The 16,440-nt window shown below is 40.5% G+C and overlaps 1 protein-coding gene across 2 annotated transcripts in view; it reads left to right on the plus strand.

Moving 5' to 3' along the window:
• SH2D4B (SH2 domain containing 4B) overlaps positions 1–16,440 on the plus strand; it is a 99,001-nt gene that overhangs the window by 38,642 nt on the left and 43,919 nt on the right. For both annotated transcript variants that reach the window (XM_074339694.2, XM_074339693.2), the window contains exon 4: positions 3,130–3,277. In XM_074339694.2, coding sequence (XP_074195795.1) covers positions 3,130–3,277 — 148 coding nt within the window. The remainder of the gene's footprint in view (positions 1–3,129; positions 3,278–16,440) is intronic.

A 16,440-nucleotide genomic window follows, 5' to 3' on the forward strand; every position in this document is an offset into this window, starting at 1 on the left:
TAGCTCCATTCTGGTGACTCAATCTCATGCGATCCTTCGATAAAGATGCTGTGCTGGCCAGTAGGATTCATCTGCTTGCTAGGCCACCCTTCCGGAACCATGGCCTGGCCACTGGGTCCCGGGATGACTCATAAATATGAGTTCTGGAGCTCCTTCAGGCATTTGGTTAACAGCTTGCATGGAGGAGAGGGTCCAAGAGCACCCTGCAGGGGAGAAACAGGGACGAGGGCTCATGTGGGGTCTGGTCTGGGCTTGGGATGTCTTACCTAGATAGCACTGCTGCCCCTACCAATCCTGGGAAGACTGTTTCTGGCCAGTATTGGGGGGGTGTGAGGGGGAAATTTGCAAGGAAGGCACTTCAAGGCATAGTGTTCCCAGAAAGGGGTCCTGTTTACTTGTGTCTACAGGCTGTCCCTCCTGCAGCCTGCCTCCACCACGGACTCCTGGAACGCTGGTGTCAGACGCCACCCACACTGAATAGTCTCAGAGACAGGACTTCTAGATTCTTCCATTTGAGTGTTCCTTAATGAAATGGCTGGCTCCTCAGCCAGTCACCCTAGAGTGAAGCCTGCCTTTCAAGGAAGCCCTATGTACACGGAAGCCCTCCTGTTCAGACACTTACTTTCTCTCTTGAACATGAACAGTCGGGCAACATCAGACAGGTGAGGAAAGCCTCCAACATGAATGACGGGCAGCAAATAAAAACAACTTTAACATAAAACCCAAAGGCAAAAAACAGACGCACTAGACCTGAATCAGAATATGAGGAAGAAAAAGACTCTAAAACCCTGAGAGATGAGCTATTGCATTCGTGAAAAAAGTATAGGGTACAATGAAGCAAAAAGGCACATCCAAAGGACAAGAAAGAGTGCTTGGGAATTACAAATGCAATAGCGGAAATAAAAAAATTCAGTAGAAAGTTTGGAAGATAAAGTCATAAAATCGACCAGGAAATAGAACAAAAAAAAAAGACAAATGATGGAAAATAAGAGAAAAATGATAAGGCTCTTAGAAGTCAATTCAAGAAGTCCCATATTTGACAAACAGGTGTTCCAGAAAGCAAAAAGAGAAATGAAAGGAAAATAAATTATCAAAGAAATCCTAAACCAAGACATATTAGACTGGAAAGACCTGGGATTCTAGGTCAAAAGCATTCTGAGTGCCTAAAACAATCAGTGGAAGAAAATCTACAGTAAGGCATATTATTTTAAAAAGTACAGAACATCAGTGATAAAGAGAAAAATTAGTGTCTTATGCAGAAGAATGAGAATCCTAGTAGCAGCAGTGGATGCTAGAAGACAAGGAAGTAAGGTCTTTTACATTCTGCAGAAAAATGATTTTTAATCAAATTCTATGCTCAGCTAAATTAGGAGTTATTTGTGAAGGTAGCATATAGATGTTTTCAGACAAGACTCAGAAAGTGTCTCTGTACATCCTTACCTGAGAAGTACTGTAAGCTATGTTGCTGCAAAACGAGGAAGTAGCCAAAAAAGAAAACATGGAACAAAGAAACAAGGGCTTCAACTCTGGGAGGGCTAAGAGGTGCGTCCTGGGTAGATGGATGGACAGGAGACCCAGATAGTAACCAGTGGAGATTGGAGACGAAGGAAAGATGGCAGCTGGGGGCAGAGCGTCCCTTTGGAAAAGATAACTGCTGTATTACCTGGTATAATAGAAAGCACTTGGTTAAACACAGAGAAAGATTTACTACAGATATTAGATAAGTTTGGGAAAAGACAATCTCCAACTTTGAGATAAAACAATTATTAACTCAGGAAAAAGCAGCAAAAAAAAAAAATTTTGAAAAATAAGCCACCATACTACCATACTTTATTAAATTTAAGATGACATTAATTGTAAAATGTATCATTATTTTAAGAAGAAAGAAAAAAACCTGTTGCCTATTTAAAAGGCAAGTTATAAGTTATGAGACATACCCGTAGTTCAGAGATTATGTTAGAAAGTTAAAAAAATGTACTTCTTAGAATTGGTAGAAATAGCACCCTATCTGGCTTTGTAGTGAGCTGTATTTACAATGATTATTGGTTTAACCACAAATTGTGATAGAAATTTGTTGTGCAGAGGAGGAGAGGAAAGGTACGGGCATGTATCTGTGTGGGAAATGTAAGTGCTAAATACTCATGTACCAAAAAAGAAAGGCAGTAGGTAACTTATCTAGAATTGATAAATCAAAATTAGCAGCATTACTCAGACATAGATGTAACCACATGAAGGAACAGCTGAAATAATTGAAAATGGTGGCCTTTGGTCATCGACTAGGGTGGGGTCAGTGGGGATAAAGTAGTTTGGAGAGTTGTTTTTTTTTTATAACAAGTGTTTTATATTCCATGTTTAGCATGTGCTTGTTACTTTGATGTAAAATAAGGTAGCGGAAAATACACACACACACAAAACGACCTTTTTGGAGCTTAAAAATGGGACAAAAATTGGAGACTTGGGGCCCCCTAATCTGCTCTCTTTTTGAAATATCTTATCTGGACATAAGGTTAAGATATGATCATATCCTGCTAAATTGGCCTCCAGGAAGACCTGCCCCTCCCCCTCCCCCTGTACCTACCCTCCCTTTTCCCCCAGGATGGAAGTGTGGCCAAGGATGGCCCAGAGTCCTTTTATCTTTGCAGAAAGTTTTAGAGTTCACAGATTGTTCCACATATTTCAGCCCATTTGATTCTTACCACAGCCTGACTACTGTGTTTCCCCAAAAATAAGACCTAGCCAGACCATCAGCTCTAATACGTCTTTTGGAGCAAAAATTAATATAAGACCCGGTCTTTTTTAAATATAATATAAAACTGGGTATAATATAATATAATATAATATAATATAATATAATATAATATAATATAATATAATATAGGGTCTTACATTAATTTTAGCTCCAAAAGACACATTAGAGCTGATGGTCTGGCTAGGTCTTATTTTCGGGGAAACACGGTAGGTGTAACTATTGTCATTTCACGTGTGTAGAGACTGAGACTGAAGTGGCCACTGCTGAGCAGACCCATCCTGAGACAACTCAGCCCTCCCCTGCTGCAGAATCACAGAGGCACTTCTCCCTCATGAACTGTCACTGTCACCTAACATTATTCTGTCCCAATGATGTTTTAGAGGAAAGAGGAAGAGGAGAGGAAGCGAGGAGAAGAGCAGATTCGCCTCCAGGAAGAACAGAGAGCAAAGGAACTGTACTGGACCCTGAAGCAGGCCCAGCTGCAGAGTCACGCCAGTGAGAAGGAGGAGCGCGAATGGGAAGAACAGTGTGAGTACAGCTTGCTTCTCAGGCTCCCGGAGACCAGCCCACCTTCCCCAGCCACCCTCCTCCCACCTGTTTATTTGCTCAGTCATCATTCCAGTTCACTCACGCAGCCCAGAAGCCTTTACCCAGGGCCAGCGGTTGCTAAGGACCCAGAGGGGAAAGGCTCCCTCAAGGAGCTTCCATTCCTATAGGTGAGATTTCTTACACTAAAAAAAGAAAACCCTGCATTTCTGGAGTTACTGATAATATTCTGGCTCTATGCTAAGCCCTGGGGATCCAGAGATGAGGGATTATGGTGCTTCTCTTGGCGGAACTCACTGGCCAGGCAGGCCATAGACACACAGGGTAAGGGCTCTGTGGGAGATCGTACCATGCAGCATTGTAAAGTGAAGCTTGATGGTGGCATAGGAATAAGTGAGGCAAAGAGGCTGGAGAGGGCACTCTAGATGGAGTACCCAGCATGTGCAAAGGCATATGACAAAGGAGTGTATTGTGCTTAGGAAATTGGAGATGTGTGGGGTGGCTGTAAAGCTCCAGCAGCATCAGCGGTGGTGAGAAGGTAGGTGGGAAAGGGAGGGTGGAACTAGGTTGGAAGGGTGGTGTTTTAATTCGTACTCAGGCTTGTTTTTATCAGGTATGATAAGACTTGCAGACGTGGAAATGACTGTCTTGAAGGAAGAAGTTTTTACTCCCATATTCCTGGAAATAGAGGGCATGGCATGCCACACAGGGCCAAATGGGGAAGTACCAGGGCCAGTCAGGGGGAAGAGGAAGTGAAGGGAAAATGTAGGCAAGAGCCTTCATTGTGGTTTCTGTGGGACAGGTAAGGCAAGGTAGGGTAATCAGGTTTAGGCTTGGCTAGTTAGAATAATTTCAGCAGGTTTTGGGATCCAGGGGCTGTCTCTCATTGTCTGATACCTGGCCCCGGGGTGATTAGGGCAGATGGATTGGGACACAGAGTATAAGAACTAGATAAAGGAGGTCGTTGGGATATGGGCTTTGGATTGGTTGGTTTGCATGTGAAAGACACACTTTCAGGAGAGTCCTTTATAATCTTAGGAATCAGCTAGCTCTGGGAGGGGCAGACTCTCTAGGATCAGCAAAACATCAAAAAATATAGAAAATAAAAAGGCATGTAATACAGGTGGACAGTGGGAAAATTCTAAAGGTGAGTGACAGGATTCAGGCTGGGTTTGGAGTGTGGAGGAGGAGGAAGCTGTTGCAATGATTTACTTCAGATATAATTGGAATCAGTGCCACAGCCAGGACAGCAGAGATATGAGGTGACTTCTATGGCCAGCCTTTCTGATCCAGATGTCAGATTGATTAAACAGACTTTCAAAAAAGGTGAAATATAATACACACAATATAAAATTCATCCTTTTAAAGTGTACAATTCAGTGATTTTTAGTATACTTACAAAATGTGCAACCATCACCACTACCTAATTCCAGAACGTTTTCATTACTACAGAAAGAAAGCCTGTACCCACTGGTTTCTCCTTCTCCCGCCACACCTTTGGAAACCACTCATCTAATTTTGGTCCCTATGGATTTGCCTATTCTGGATATTTCATATAAATAGAATCATACATTATGTGGCCTTTTGTGACTGTCTTTTTTCATTTAGCATGTTTTTGGGTTCATCATGTTATAACATATATCAGCACTCACTTCCTTTTTATGGCTGAATAAAATTCTAATGCACTCACATATGCATGTGCCACATTTTTGTTTATCCATTCATAAGTTGATAGACCTTTGGGTTGTTTCCACTTTTGGTCTGTTATGAATAATGTTGCTTTGAACTTTTGTGTGTTTTTATGTAAACATATATTTCCAATTCACTTGGGAATATACCTAGGAATAGAATTTCTGGGTCATATGGTAACTCTAACATTTTGAGGAACTGCCATACTATTTTCCAAAGCAACTGACTGCACGATTTTACATTTCCACAGGCAGTATATGAAGGTTCCAATTCACATTCTTGCCAACACTTGTTATCTTTTATCTTTTCGATAATAGATATCCTAACATGTGTGAGGTGATAAATAATTGTGGTTTTGATTTGCATTTCCCTGATAGTTAAAGATGTTGAGCACTTTTTCGTGTGCCTATTGACCTGTTGTATATCTATTTAGGTCTTTTGTCCATTTTTGAAATAAAATTATTTGTTTTTTACTATTGAATTATATGAGTTCCTTATATATTGGGGGTGCCAAAAAAAGTACACACATGACTTGTATTCATCTTTTGTTATTGGTATATATTGAGTATTACAATTTTAATACAGTTGTTTTCCTTTCTTAAAATGTGTATACATTTTTTGGCACCTTCTCTATTTTGGATATTAACCCTTATTGGATATATAGTTTGCAAATATTTTCTCCTATTTTATAGGTTGCCTTTTTATTTTGTTGTTTCTTTTTCTATGGAGAAACATTTTAATTGGATGTAGTACCACCTGTTTATTTTTGCTTTTGGTGTCATATTAAAAACAATCATTGCCGGGGCCGGCCCGGTGGCTCAGGCGGTTAGAGCTCCGTGCTCCTAACTCCGAAGGCTGCCGGTTCGATTCCCACATGGGCCAGTGGGCTCTCAACCACAAGGTTGCCAGTTCAACTCCTCCAGTCCTGCAAGGGATGGTGGGCAGCGCCCCTGCAACTAAAATTGAACACGGCACCTTGAGCTGAGCTGCCGCTGAGCTCCCGGATGGCTCAGTTGGTTGGAACGTGTCCTCTCAACCACAAGGTTGCCGGTTGACTCCCGCAAGGGATGGTGGGCTGTGCCCCCTGCAACTAGAAAACGGCAACTGGACCTGGAGCTGAGCTGCGCCCTCCACAACTAAGACTGAAACGACAACAACTTGAAGCTGAACAGAACCCTCCACAACTAAGATTGAAAGGACAACAACTTGACTCAGAAGAAAGTCCTGGAAGTACACACTGTTCCCCAATAAAGTCCTGTTAAAAAAAAAAGAAAAAAAGAAAAAGCCATCAATTTAAAAAACAACAACAACAAAAACAACAACAATCATTGCCAAGATAAAAGTGAAGGAGTTTCCCCCTATTTTTCTTCAAAGAGTTTTACATTTTCAGGTCTTACATTTAAATCTTTGAGTTTATTTTTGTATAGGCATGACATAGGATCCAATTTCATTGTTTTGCATGTAGATATCCAGTTTTCCTGTTACAGGTGTTTCGGTTCTTTTTGCTGATGCAGTGAAGAATCAAAGGTCAGCAAGCTGATTAATATGCAAGCAGGGTTTATTAGGTTTATTAGTGATATGTTCTCAGGGAAGAGAACAAGCCAGGCCGAGCTGAGGTGGGAGAGAGGGAGAGAGGGAGAGAGAACATGTGGGCGAGAGAGCTGGAGCAAAAAATGGTGAGAGAGCTATTGTCTCGAAGACTTAGAGTTTGCTGGGTGGGTTGAGGGAGTGACATATTGATTTGGCAGGAGAAGTGGTGCATGTTCTTCCACGGGAGGGTGTGACCTCCTAAGATGGGTGGATGTCAGTTGCGTTGACTCAGATCCTTATCTTGCTCCAGACCACCTCTTGTCATCTGTTGTTGTAAAAACAGATACGTGGCTGGAGGCAGTAAATTAAAGCTAGTTATGAGCTTTTTCTGTAGGCACTATGGACCCCCTCTCATCCCTTCTCCTTCTACGTTTTCTAACTTCTACCTAACATTCCCAACACCATTTATTGAAGAAATAATCCTTTCCTTATTCAGTATATTTAGTGCCTTTGTTGAAGTTTAGTTGACCATATATGCATGAGTTTATTACTGGGCTCTCTATCATGTTCCATTAGTCTATGTGTCTGTTTTTTATGCCAGTACCATACTGTTTTGGTTACTATAGCTTTGTAATATTATTTGAAATCAATAAGTGAGATGCCTCCAGTTTTGTTCATCTTGCTCAAGATTGCTTAAGCCATTCAGAATCTTTTGTGGTGCCATACGAATTTTAGGATTGTTTTTTCTATTTCTGTGAAAAATGCCATTGGAATTTTGACAGGGATTGCATTGAATCTGTAGATTGCTTTAAGTAGTATGAATATTTTAACAATATTAATTCTTCCAATCTGTAAACACAGGATATCTCTCCATTTATTTGTGGTTTCTTCAATTTCTGTCATCAGTGTCATGTAGTTTTCAGTGTATAGGTCTTTTACCTCCTTGGTTAGATATATTTCTAAGTATTTTATTCTTTTTGATGCTATTGTAAATGGAATTATTTTCTTAATTTCTTTTTTAAAGATTTTTTATTAAAAAATAGTTAGCATACAATATTTTTTAATAAAATTTTTATTAGTTTCAGGTGTACACAATAGTTATTCAACCTTTATATACCTAAAGAAGTGATCACCATGATAAGTCCAGCAACCATGTGACACCATACTACACTATTACAATATTATTGACTATATTCCCTATGCTGTACATTACATCCTCATGACTTATTTGTTTTATACCTGGAGATTTGGACCACTTATTGCACTTCACTCCCCCCCCTTTTTAATTTTCCAGTTACAGTTGATATTCAATATTATTTTATATTAGTTTCAGGTGTACAGAATATGGTTAGACGTTTATATACTTTAAGAAGTGATTCCCCCTTATTAATTTATTATCCACTTGACACTATGCATAGTTATTACCTTATTATTGACTGTATTCTCTATGCTTTACTTTACATCCCCATGATTATTTTGTAACTACCAGTTTGTACTTCTTAATCCCTTCAACTTTTTCACCCACCCCCTCAACCTGGCAACCATCAAAATGTTCTCTGTATTAATGAGTCTGGTTTTGTTTTTGTTTTGTTTATTTTGTTCTTTAGATTCCACATATAAGTGAAATCACATTGCACCTGTCTTTCACTGTCTGACATACTCCACATGCCACCGTAGATGACAAGAACCCATTCCCTTCCATGACCACACAATATTCCACTGTATATATGTATCACCTCCTCTTTATCCATTCTTCCATCAACAGACACCCAGGCTGCCTCCACATCTTGGCCACTGTAAACAATGCTCAATGAACCTAGGAATGCACACATTCCCTCAAAGTAGCATTTTGGGTTTCTTTGGATAAATACCAGGAAGTGGGATTACTGGGTCCTTCTTTGCCTCTTGTTACAGCCTTTGTTTTAAAGTCTACGTATTTTGTCTGGTATAAGTATTGAAGTAAGTGTCTTGTAGGCAGCATACGCATGAGTCTTATTTTCTTATCCATTCAGCCACCCTGTGTTTCTGATTGGATCATTTAATCCACTTACATTGAAAGCAATTGTAGATATATAGTTATTGCCACTTTATTATTCATATACTTTTTTAAAAAAAGATTTTATTGGGGAAGGGGAACAAGACTTTATTGGGGAACAGTGTGTACTTCCAGGACTTTTTTCCAAGTCAAGCTGTTGTCCTTTCAATCTTAGTTGTGGAGGGTGCAGCTCAGCTGCGGGTCCAGTTGCCATTGCTAGTTGCAGGGGGCGCAGCCCACCATCCCTTGCGGGACTCGAGGAATTGAACTGGCAACCTTGTAATTGAGAGCCCACTGGCCCATGTGGGAATCGAACTGGCAGCCTTCGGCGTTAGGAGTGCAGAGCTCCAACCTCCTGAGCCACCAGGCCGGCCCCTTCATATATTTTTTTGAATTGATTTTTTTTTTTTTTTTTTTTAAATAATACGACCACATTTTCTTTCTTTCTTTCTGCCTGACCCACTGGGCCGGCCAATTTTTTTTTTCCGTTTTAAAGTAGTCCCTCTCTGTGCTTTCTGGGCTTGTATATCTATTTTCTTCAACAGATTAGGAAAGTTTTCAGTCATTATTTCTTCAAATAGATTCTCAATCCCTTGTTTTCTCACTTCTCCTTCTGGTATGATGCGAATGTTGTTATGCTTGATGTTGTCCCCGAGGTCTCTTAAATTATCCTCATTTTTTTGGGATTTTTTTTTTCCTTTTTGCTGTTCTGATTTGGGTGTTTTCTGCTACCTTAAAATCTAAATCGCTGATTCAGTCATTTGCTTCATCTAGTCTGCTGGTGATTTCTTCTAGTGCATGCTTCATTTCAGTTCTTATATTCTTCACTTCTGACTGGTTCTTTTTTATGGTTTCTGTGTTCTTTTCTTTGCTTGCTATCTCTTTGTTGAAGATCTCACTAAGTTCTTTGAGAATCCTTATAACCATTGTTTTGAACTCTGTATCTGGTAGGTTGCTTGCCTCCATTTTATTTAGTTCTTTTTTGGGAGTTTTCTCCTGTTCTTTTATTTGGGATGTATTTCTTTGTTTCCTCATTTTGGCTGCCTCTCTGTGTTTGTTTCTATGTATTACGTAGGCCTGCTATGTCTCCCAGTATTGCTGGGTAGCCTTACGTATTAGGGGTCCTTTGGGGCCCAGTGGCACAGTCTCCCTGGTCACCTGTGCCAGGTGCTCCAGGAATGTTCCTTGTGTGGGTTGTGTGTGCCCTCCTTTTGTAGTTGAGCCTTGATTGCTCCTGGCATGTCAGTGGGTGGTATTGATCCTCAGGCTGACTGGCTCTGGAGTTAGGCTATGTCCACAGCTTATGGGATTCTGTGCAGGGGCCTTACCCCTATGGAGTGGGATTTGCCCCAGCAGGCTCTGGTGCTTGTTGAGATCACCCTTTGTGTGTGCTGCTTATGGGACTAATTGAGTGGTGCTCTGCTGTGGTCTGAAGCCAACTTCCAAGTATGGTGGTTCTGGGGCTTCTTGGGAAGGGCTATGGGGCAGGCCCAGGTTAGCCAATGACTGTGGCTGGCTGGGGACTACCTCATAGGAGCTACAAATCGATCTACAGTTGGTCACTGCCTACAGTTGCTCACTGTACCTGGAGGTGCGTGGAAGAGGCCCCACTGTGAACTGAGGATCGCTGACCCCTGTACCAGGTCTAGGGTAGCCCTGCAAAAAGCCAGGACACTCTGAGGCCTGCTGCCACCTGCCAGCTCCTGTAAGATTCAGCCACTGATTAAGCCTTCTGAGGTGGGCAAGTTGGGTGAGGCAGGGTCTCAGTGAGTCAGCAGGATGGAGCAGTGTAGCTCACCAGGACAATGAAATTCAGATTTGGCCCACGGAGGTAGAATCAACATAGGAAAGATGGCGCCCACCTATTGGCTGCACAGGAGAAGAGCCCCATACAGGGAAAAGGAGGACTATCCCTCCAGTCCTAGCTTTGAAGTTACACAACTCAGTCTCTTCCCATGTGTCTCCAATGCATCTAGAGTCACCATCCCTCCACTGGAGCCCAGGGTGAGTGCCTGCTCGGGCCCTTTAAAAGGATGTCTGGATTTCCCGTAGCCTTCCATCCCACCTGGACAGTTGGAATCCCCACTGCTTTCAACAGCTAGAAGTTGAGGGGGCTCCTCTTCCCAGCACCAGTACTTTGGGCTTGGGAACCTGGTGTGGGGGTCTGGGGTCCCTTGCTCCTTCATGGAGAATATCTGTGGCTGAGATATCTTTCCCAATTTTCAACCACCACACTTGGGTGTGGGACCAGCCTATCCCATTTTGCATCTCCGTTCCTCCTACCAGTCTCGACATGGCTTCTTATTTATATCCTTAGTTATAAAGCTTCTGTTCAGCTAGACTTCAAATGGTTCTCAAGGTTGATTGTTCTATAATTAGTTGTAATTTTGATGTATTGATGAGATGAGGCAAGCACAGTGTTTATCTACTCTGCTGTCTTGGATCTCCTCGACCCTTAATATTTTTTTGGGCAGTTTGTTGGTAGTGCATAGGAAGACAACTGATTTTTGATGTTGTTTTTGTATCCTGCAACTTTACTGCATTTGTTCATTCTAACAATTTTTTGGTGTAATATTTGATTTGGATGTATGTTATTTCTTTTCCTTTCCTAATTGTCCTGTCTAGGACTTTCAGTATTATTTGAATGAAAGTGGAGAGAGTGAGCATTCTTGTCTTACTCCTGATTTTCAAGAAAAAGCTTTCACCCTTTCACTGTTGAGTATGTTAGCAGTAGGTTTGTCATATATGGCTTTTATTATATATTATATTGAGATACATTTTTCTTTACCTGATTTGTTTGAGAGTTTTTATCATGAAAGGATGTTGAATTTGTTAAATGCTTTTTTGGCATCTATTGAGATGATAATATAATTTATATTCTTCATTTTGTTTTAATGTGGTGTATCACATTGATTGATTTGCTAAACATTGATTGTTGAGCCATTCTTGCATCCCAGGAATAAATCCCACTTGTTTATGGTGTATAATTGTTTTAATGTACTGTTGACTTTGGTTTGCTAATATTTTGTTGAAGATTTTTTAAAATCTATGTTTATTAAGGATATTAGCTTACAATATTTTTTTTTCTTGTATTGTCTCTGGCTTTGGTATGAGAATAATGCTGGCCTCCTATAATGAGTTTGGAAGTGTTCTCTCTTCAATTTTGCAGAAGAGTTGAGAAGGACTTTTAAATATTCAATAGAATTCACTAGTGAAGCCATATGGTCTTGGACTTTTCTTTCTTGGGAGATTTTTGGTTACTGATTCAACTTCCTTACTAGTAATTATTCTGTGCAGATTTTCTACTTCTTCATGATTCAGTCTTTTTAGGTTGTATGTTTCTAGAAATTTATCCATTTCTTCTAGGTTACCTAATTTGTTGGTGAAGAATTGTTATAGTAGTTTCTTATGATATTTAGTGTTCTTGTGATACTAGTTGTAATTTCTCCTCTTTCATTTCTGATTTTATTTATTTGTGTCTTCTCTCTTTTTTCCTTAGTCTGACTAAAAGTTTTTCAATTTTTTTCATCTTTTCAAAAACACCAGCTTTTAGATTTGTTGATCTTTTCTATTGTTTTTCTAGTATCTATTTCATTAATTTCTACTCTGATCTTTATTATTTTCTTCCTTCTGCTAATTTTGAGCTTAATTTGTTCTTCTTCTAGTTCTTTAGGGGCTAAAGTTAGGTTATTTGAGATATTTCTTTTTTATTTATGTAGGAATTATACTACAAGCTTCCTTCTTAGAACTGCTTTTGCTGCATTCTATGTTTTGGTATACTGTGTTTCCATTTTTATTTATCTCAAGGTATTTTTTAATTTCCCTTTTGATTTCTTCTTTGACTCATTTGGTGTTCAGGAGGTTTTAAAAAAATTAATGATTTAATTTAATTTTTTATTTTTCAGTGACAGTTGACATTCAATATTATTTTATATTAGTTTCAAGTGTACAACATAGTGGTTAGACATTTACATAATTTAATAAGTTCTCTCCCTGACTAGTCTAGTGCCCACCTGACACTATACACATTTATTACCATATTATTGACCATTTTCCCTATGCTGTACTTCACATCCCATGACTGTTTTGTAACTACCAATTTGTATTTCTTTTTTTTTTTTTGGGTGTTTGGTTTTTTTTAAATTTATTGGGGTGACAATTGTTAGTAAAATTACATAGTTTTCAGGTGTGCAATTCTGTATTACATCATCTATAAATCCCATTGTGTGTTCACCACCCAGAGTCAGTTCTCCTTCCATCACCATATATTTGATCCCCCTTACTCTCATCTCCCACCCTCCACCCACTTACCATCTGGTAACCAATTTGTATTTCTTAATCCCTTCACCTTTTTCACCCAGTCCTTCAAGTACCTCCCATCTGGCAGTCATAAGTTTATTTTCTGTATCCATGAGTTTGTTTCTGTTTCTGTTTTGTTTGTTTACTTTGTTTTTTAGATTCCAAATATAAGTATGATCATATAGCATTTGTCTTTCTTAGTCTGACTTATTTCACTTAGGATAGTACTCTCTAGGTTCATCTATGTTGTTGCACAGGAAATTGCTTTGTAACTTCTACATATTTTTGAATTATTTAATATTCTTCCTGTTATTGATTTCTAGTTTCACACCATTGTGGTCAGAAAAGATATTTCATATGATTTCAATCTTCTTAAAAATTTTGAGGCTTATTTTGTGACCTAACCTCTGATCTATACTGGAGAATATTCCATGTGGGTTTGAGAAGAATGTGTATTCTGCAGCTGCTGAATGGAATGTTTTGTAGGTGCATTTGATTTTAAGTGAAGTCATATCCAATGTTTCCTTGTTGATTTTCTGACTGGATGATTTATCCATTATTGAAAGTAGAGTAGTGACATCTCCTGCTATTATTGTACTGCTGGTTATTTCTCCCTTCAGATCTGTTAATATTTATGTCTTTAGTTGCTTCAATGTTGGGAGCATATATATTTATGTGTATGATTGTTATATCTTCTTAATGAATTGACCCCTTTATCATTATATAATGGCCTTCTTTTCCCTTATTACTGTTTTTGGCGTCATGTATGTTTTGTCTGAAATAAGTTTAGCGACTGCTGCTCTCTTTTTGTTTCCACCTGCATGGTTATCTTTTTCTATACAAGAAGGGGAGAGCATTTCCAAAGGCCCTGTGGAGGAAATGACATTTGGTTTGGGAAAAGTGGGGAGGTAAAAAAGGTGGGGAAGGGCATTATAGCAGAGGGAACAGCACTAAGCAAAAACAAAGTCTTTGTGTGCATAGTACATGGTATGTGTTTTGATGTGGCTGCAGCCTGGGATTCATGTGAACAATGAAAATGAGGCTAGAAAGATATGGCAGCAGGAGCTGAGGAAGGATTCATTCATTTAAATTCAGAATGGAATAAGAGATAGTAAAAAAAAGAAGGTAGGGTGTAGGTTTATACTAAAAGAACTAGTGACCAATTACAAAGTGAAGTCACGTGAGACTACTACAGTGGAGGGGAAGGAAGCCTGACTTGGGGTCCTGTCCTAGCTCTGCCACTTACTAGTGTGACCAGGAGCAAGTTCTTGCTTAGTTTCTTCATTTGTAAAATGGGGGTGGTCATGTTGAGTTGAGGCTTGTTGGAAAGGTAAAACGAGAGAAGAAGCAAGGTTCTTTCTATGTTGTGAAGAGCTATCATGCGTGAAGTGTTTCTCTTTTCGTAGATACACGATGAGATGGAAAGTTATGGGCTGGGCTGGTGTTTTGTTAGGGAAGGAGAATGGAAATCATTTGGCCCGAGTGCTGCCTGATTGCTAATTAATGTACTGTGTGGCAAGAGAAAATGGAAAAACCTCCAAAACACAGAGAAAAGATATGATAATTCAGGCCTCATGATTTTGGTTCCTCATTTTATGCTTTCTTAAAGAATGAGGAGCTAAACTCTGGAGCCTGTCATTCAAACCCAGCAAAGCCATTCTGCACTCAATTCATTTAATATGAAAGATATAGTAGGCCATTAATCTACTGAGAGCAGCAGTTTTTGATAAAACACCTAAATTAAATCCTCCAAGTTAGAAGAAAAGGAATTGTTCCCTTTAGTATCACTTGAATACAGACTTAGTTTTTCAGTTCAAACAGCAGAGCATGCTCTGGCTTCTGAGAAACTCTGACTATATTAGGCATTTAATTAAATTCATTTAATTATTTCTCAACTGTAAACCTGTCAGAGTGTGAAGTTAGGTAACATCTAGTTGCCCAGGGATTTAGAGATGAGCCAGCCTGACTTGGTCAGTGATATTATTTACAAAAACTAGAATGGTATTATTGTAAACCCCTTCCTTCCCTCCTTGAATTGTGTGATTCTGATTGTGGCTCCTCACTCATAATCGGAGAGGTAGTTGTCTCACCCCTTGCCGGGCAGTTGTCAGAGCTGAATGAAAAAAATGTGTGCTCAGGCCCAGTATGGAGCCCAGTTATGTGGGTTCCATTGTCTTCCTTCCTTAGAGAGGAGTGTGCTGTGGAGTCTGGGTTTAACATCAGTGATTCTAAAATGCTGTGTGCTTGAGATGGACAGACCCTGAAGGGGCCTGTGGAGATGAGGTGTGGTCTGGAGACGGGGCAGGGCAGAGCAGAATTTGGGCCTGGAAAGAAAGCTAAAGGATAACACAAAAGAAGGGCTTTCTATCCAGTGATGGGCTGGGAGATTGTGCAGTTTCTCCTTGGACATAACCTGTCTGAACTGCTCTTCAAACTCCAGGTGCCACATATCTTTGGTTTTACAACTCAGAACAATGGCAGGCTGAGTCGCCACATGCCCAGTTCATGTCCTGCTCAGCGTTCTCTCTCCTCTTGAACTGCTCAAGAATCCGCGGGGGCCCTATGTTGTCCCAAAGTGAAGTCGTTCCAAGGTTCACACTGGCGTGGGGAGCATTCTGGTTCTAAGTTGCTCCTTGTGGCCACAGGGGGTCGCTGTTTGTAGCCATAAGGAAATGCTGGCAGGACAAGGATGGCTGACGGGACTACAGAAGCCTTGGAGTCCCTGCCCTTGGCCTGCGTTTAGGTGTGGGTGCACTTCACTTGCTTTCCCTGAGGTGCATCTCTCAGGCTCACCATCTTGGTGCCAAACCCAGCCATTCCCCGGGTGATGGCTGCTCCAGCAAGCTGAGCTACCCGAGACCTGTGTGCACATCCTTCGATATCTAGTCTGTCTGTTTCCCTTTTCCAGGGGCCAGGAAACCTCCCCTTTTCACAAAGGTTTCATTTTTCCCATTCCCTGACAAGAACTTCTGACTCTACCCAGCCCCATCTGACACTTCTTCCCTGCCACCACTCCTTTGTGCCTTGACAGGGAGGGGCCCTTTCTAAAGGTGGCGTTCCGGTCCGCTTATCTCACAGCAGATATATTTAATGAATCTCTATCATGTGCCAGGAACTGTCCAAGCCCCTTCTATGTATGATCTTATTTATGTCTCAAAGCCACCTATGAGCTCCCATTTTACAGATGAGGAAATAGTGTAGCTATGGTGCTACAAGTTGCCCAAGGTCACATGGAGCAGGAAATGAAGCAGACTTTAAACACATCGGAACCTATATGCAATTTAAATCTTTATTGGTGCTTTTTCCTGTATATAGGATTATTCACTAATTTTCGGAAACATTATACTACTCATGCAAGGAGTTACTACAAATTGATACTGCTTTGAAGCATTTGGTTTCTCTGTAGGATGTAATTGGATCCTCTGAGTTCTGTAAAGCACTGAGTCTTTTCTGTCTGGGCAGAGGCAGGGGGAGGGCCAGGGGATGTGAGTACGTTCCCCGCTGTCATGAAAAGCAGCAATGAATGCTCTTCCAGGACCTTGTCCCCACTGGACCTTTCCTCCCGGCACCTCAAGGACACCTCTACCTCAAC

This window comes from Rhinolophus sinicus, chromosome 15 (genome assembly GCF_057876585.1).
Source record: "Rhinolophus sinicus isolate RSI-liver-muscle chromosome 15, RSI-T2T, whole genome shotgun sequence".
Taxonomy (NCBI): Eukaryota; Metazoa; Chordata; class Mammalia; order Chiroptera; family Rhinolophidae; genus Rhinolophus; species Rhinolophus sinicus.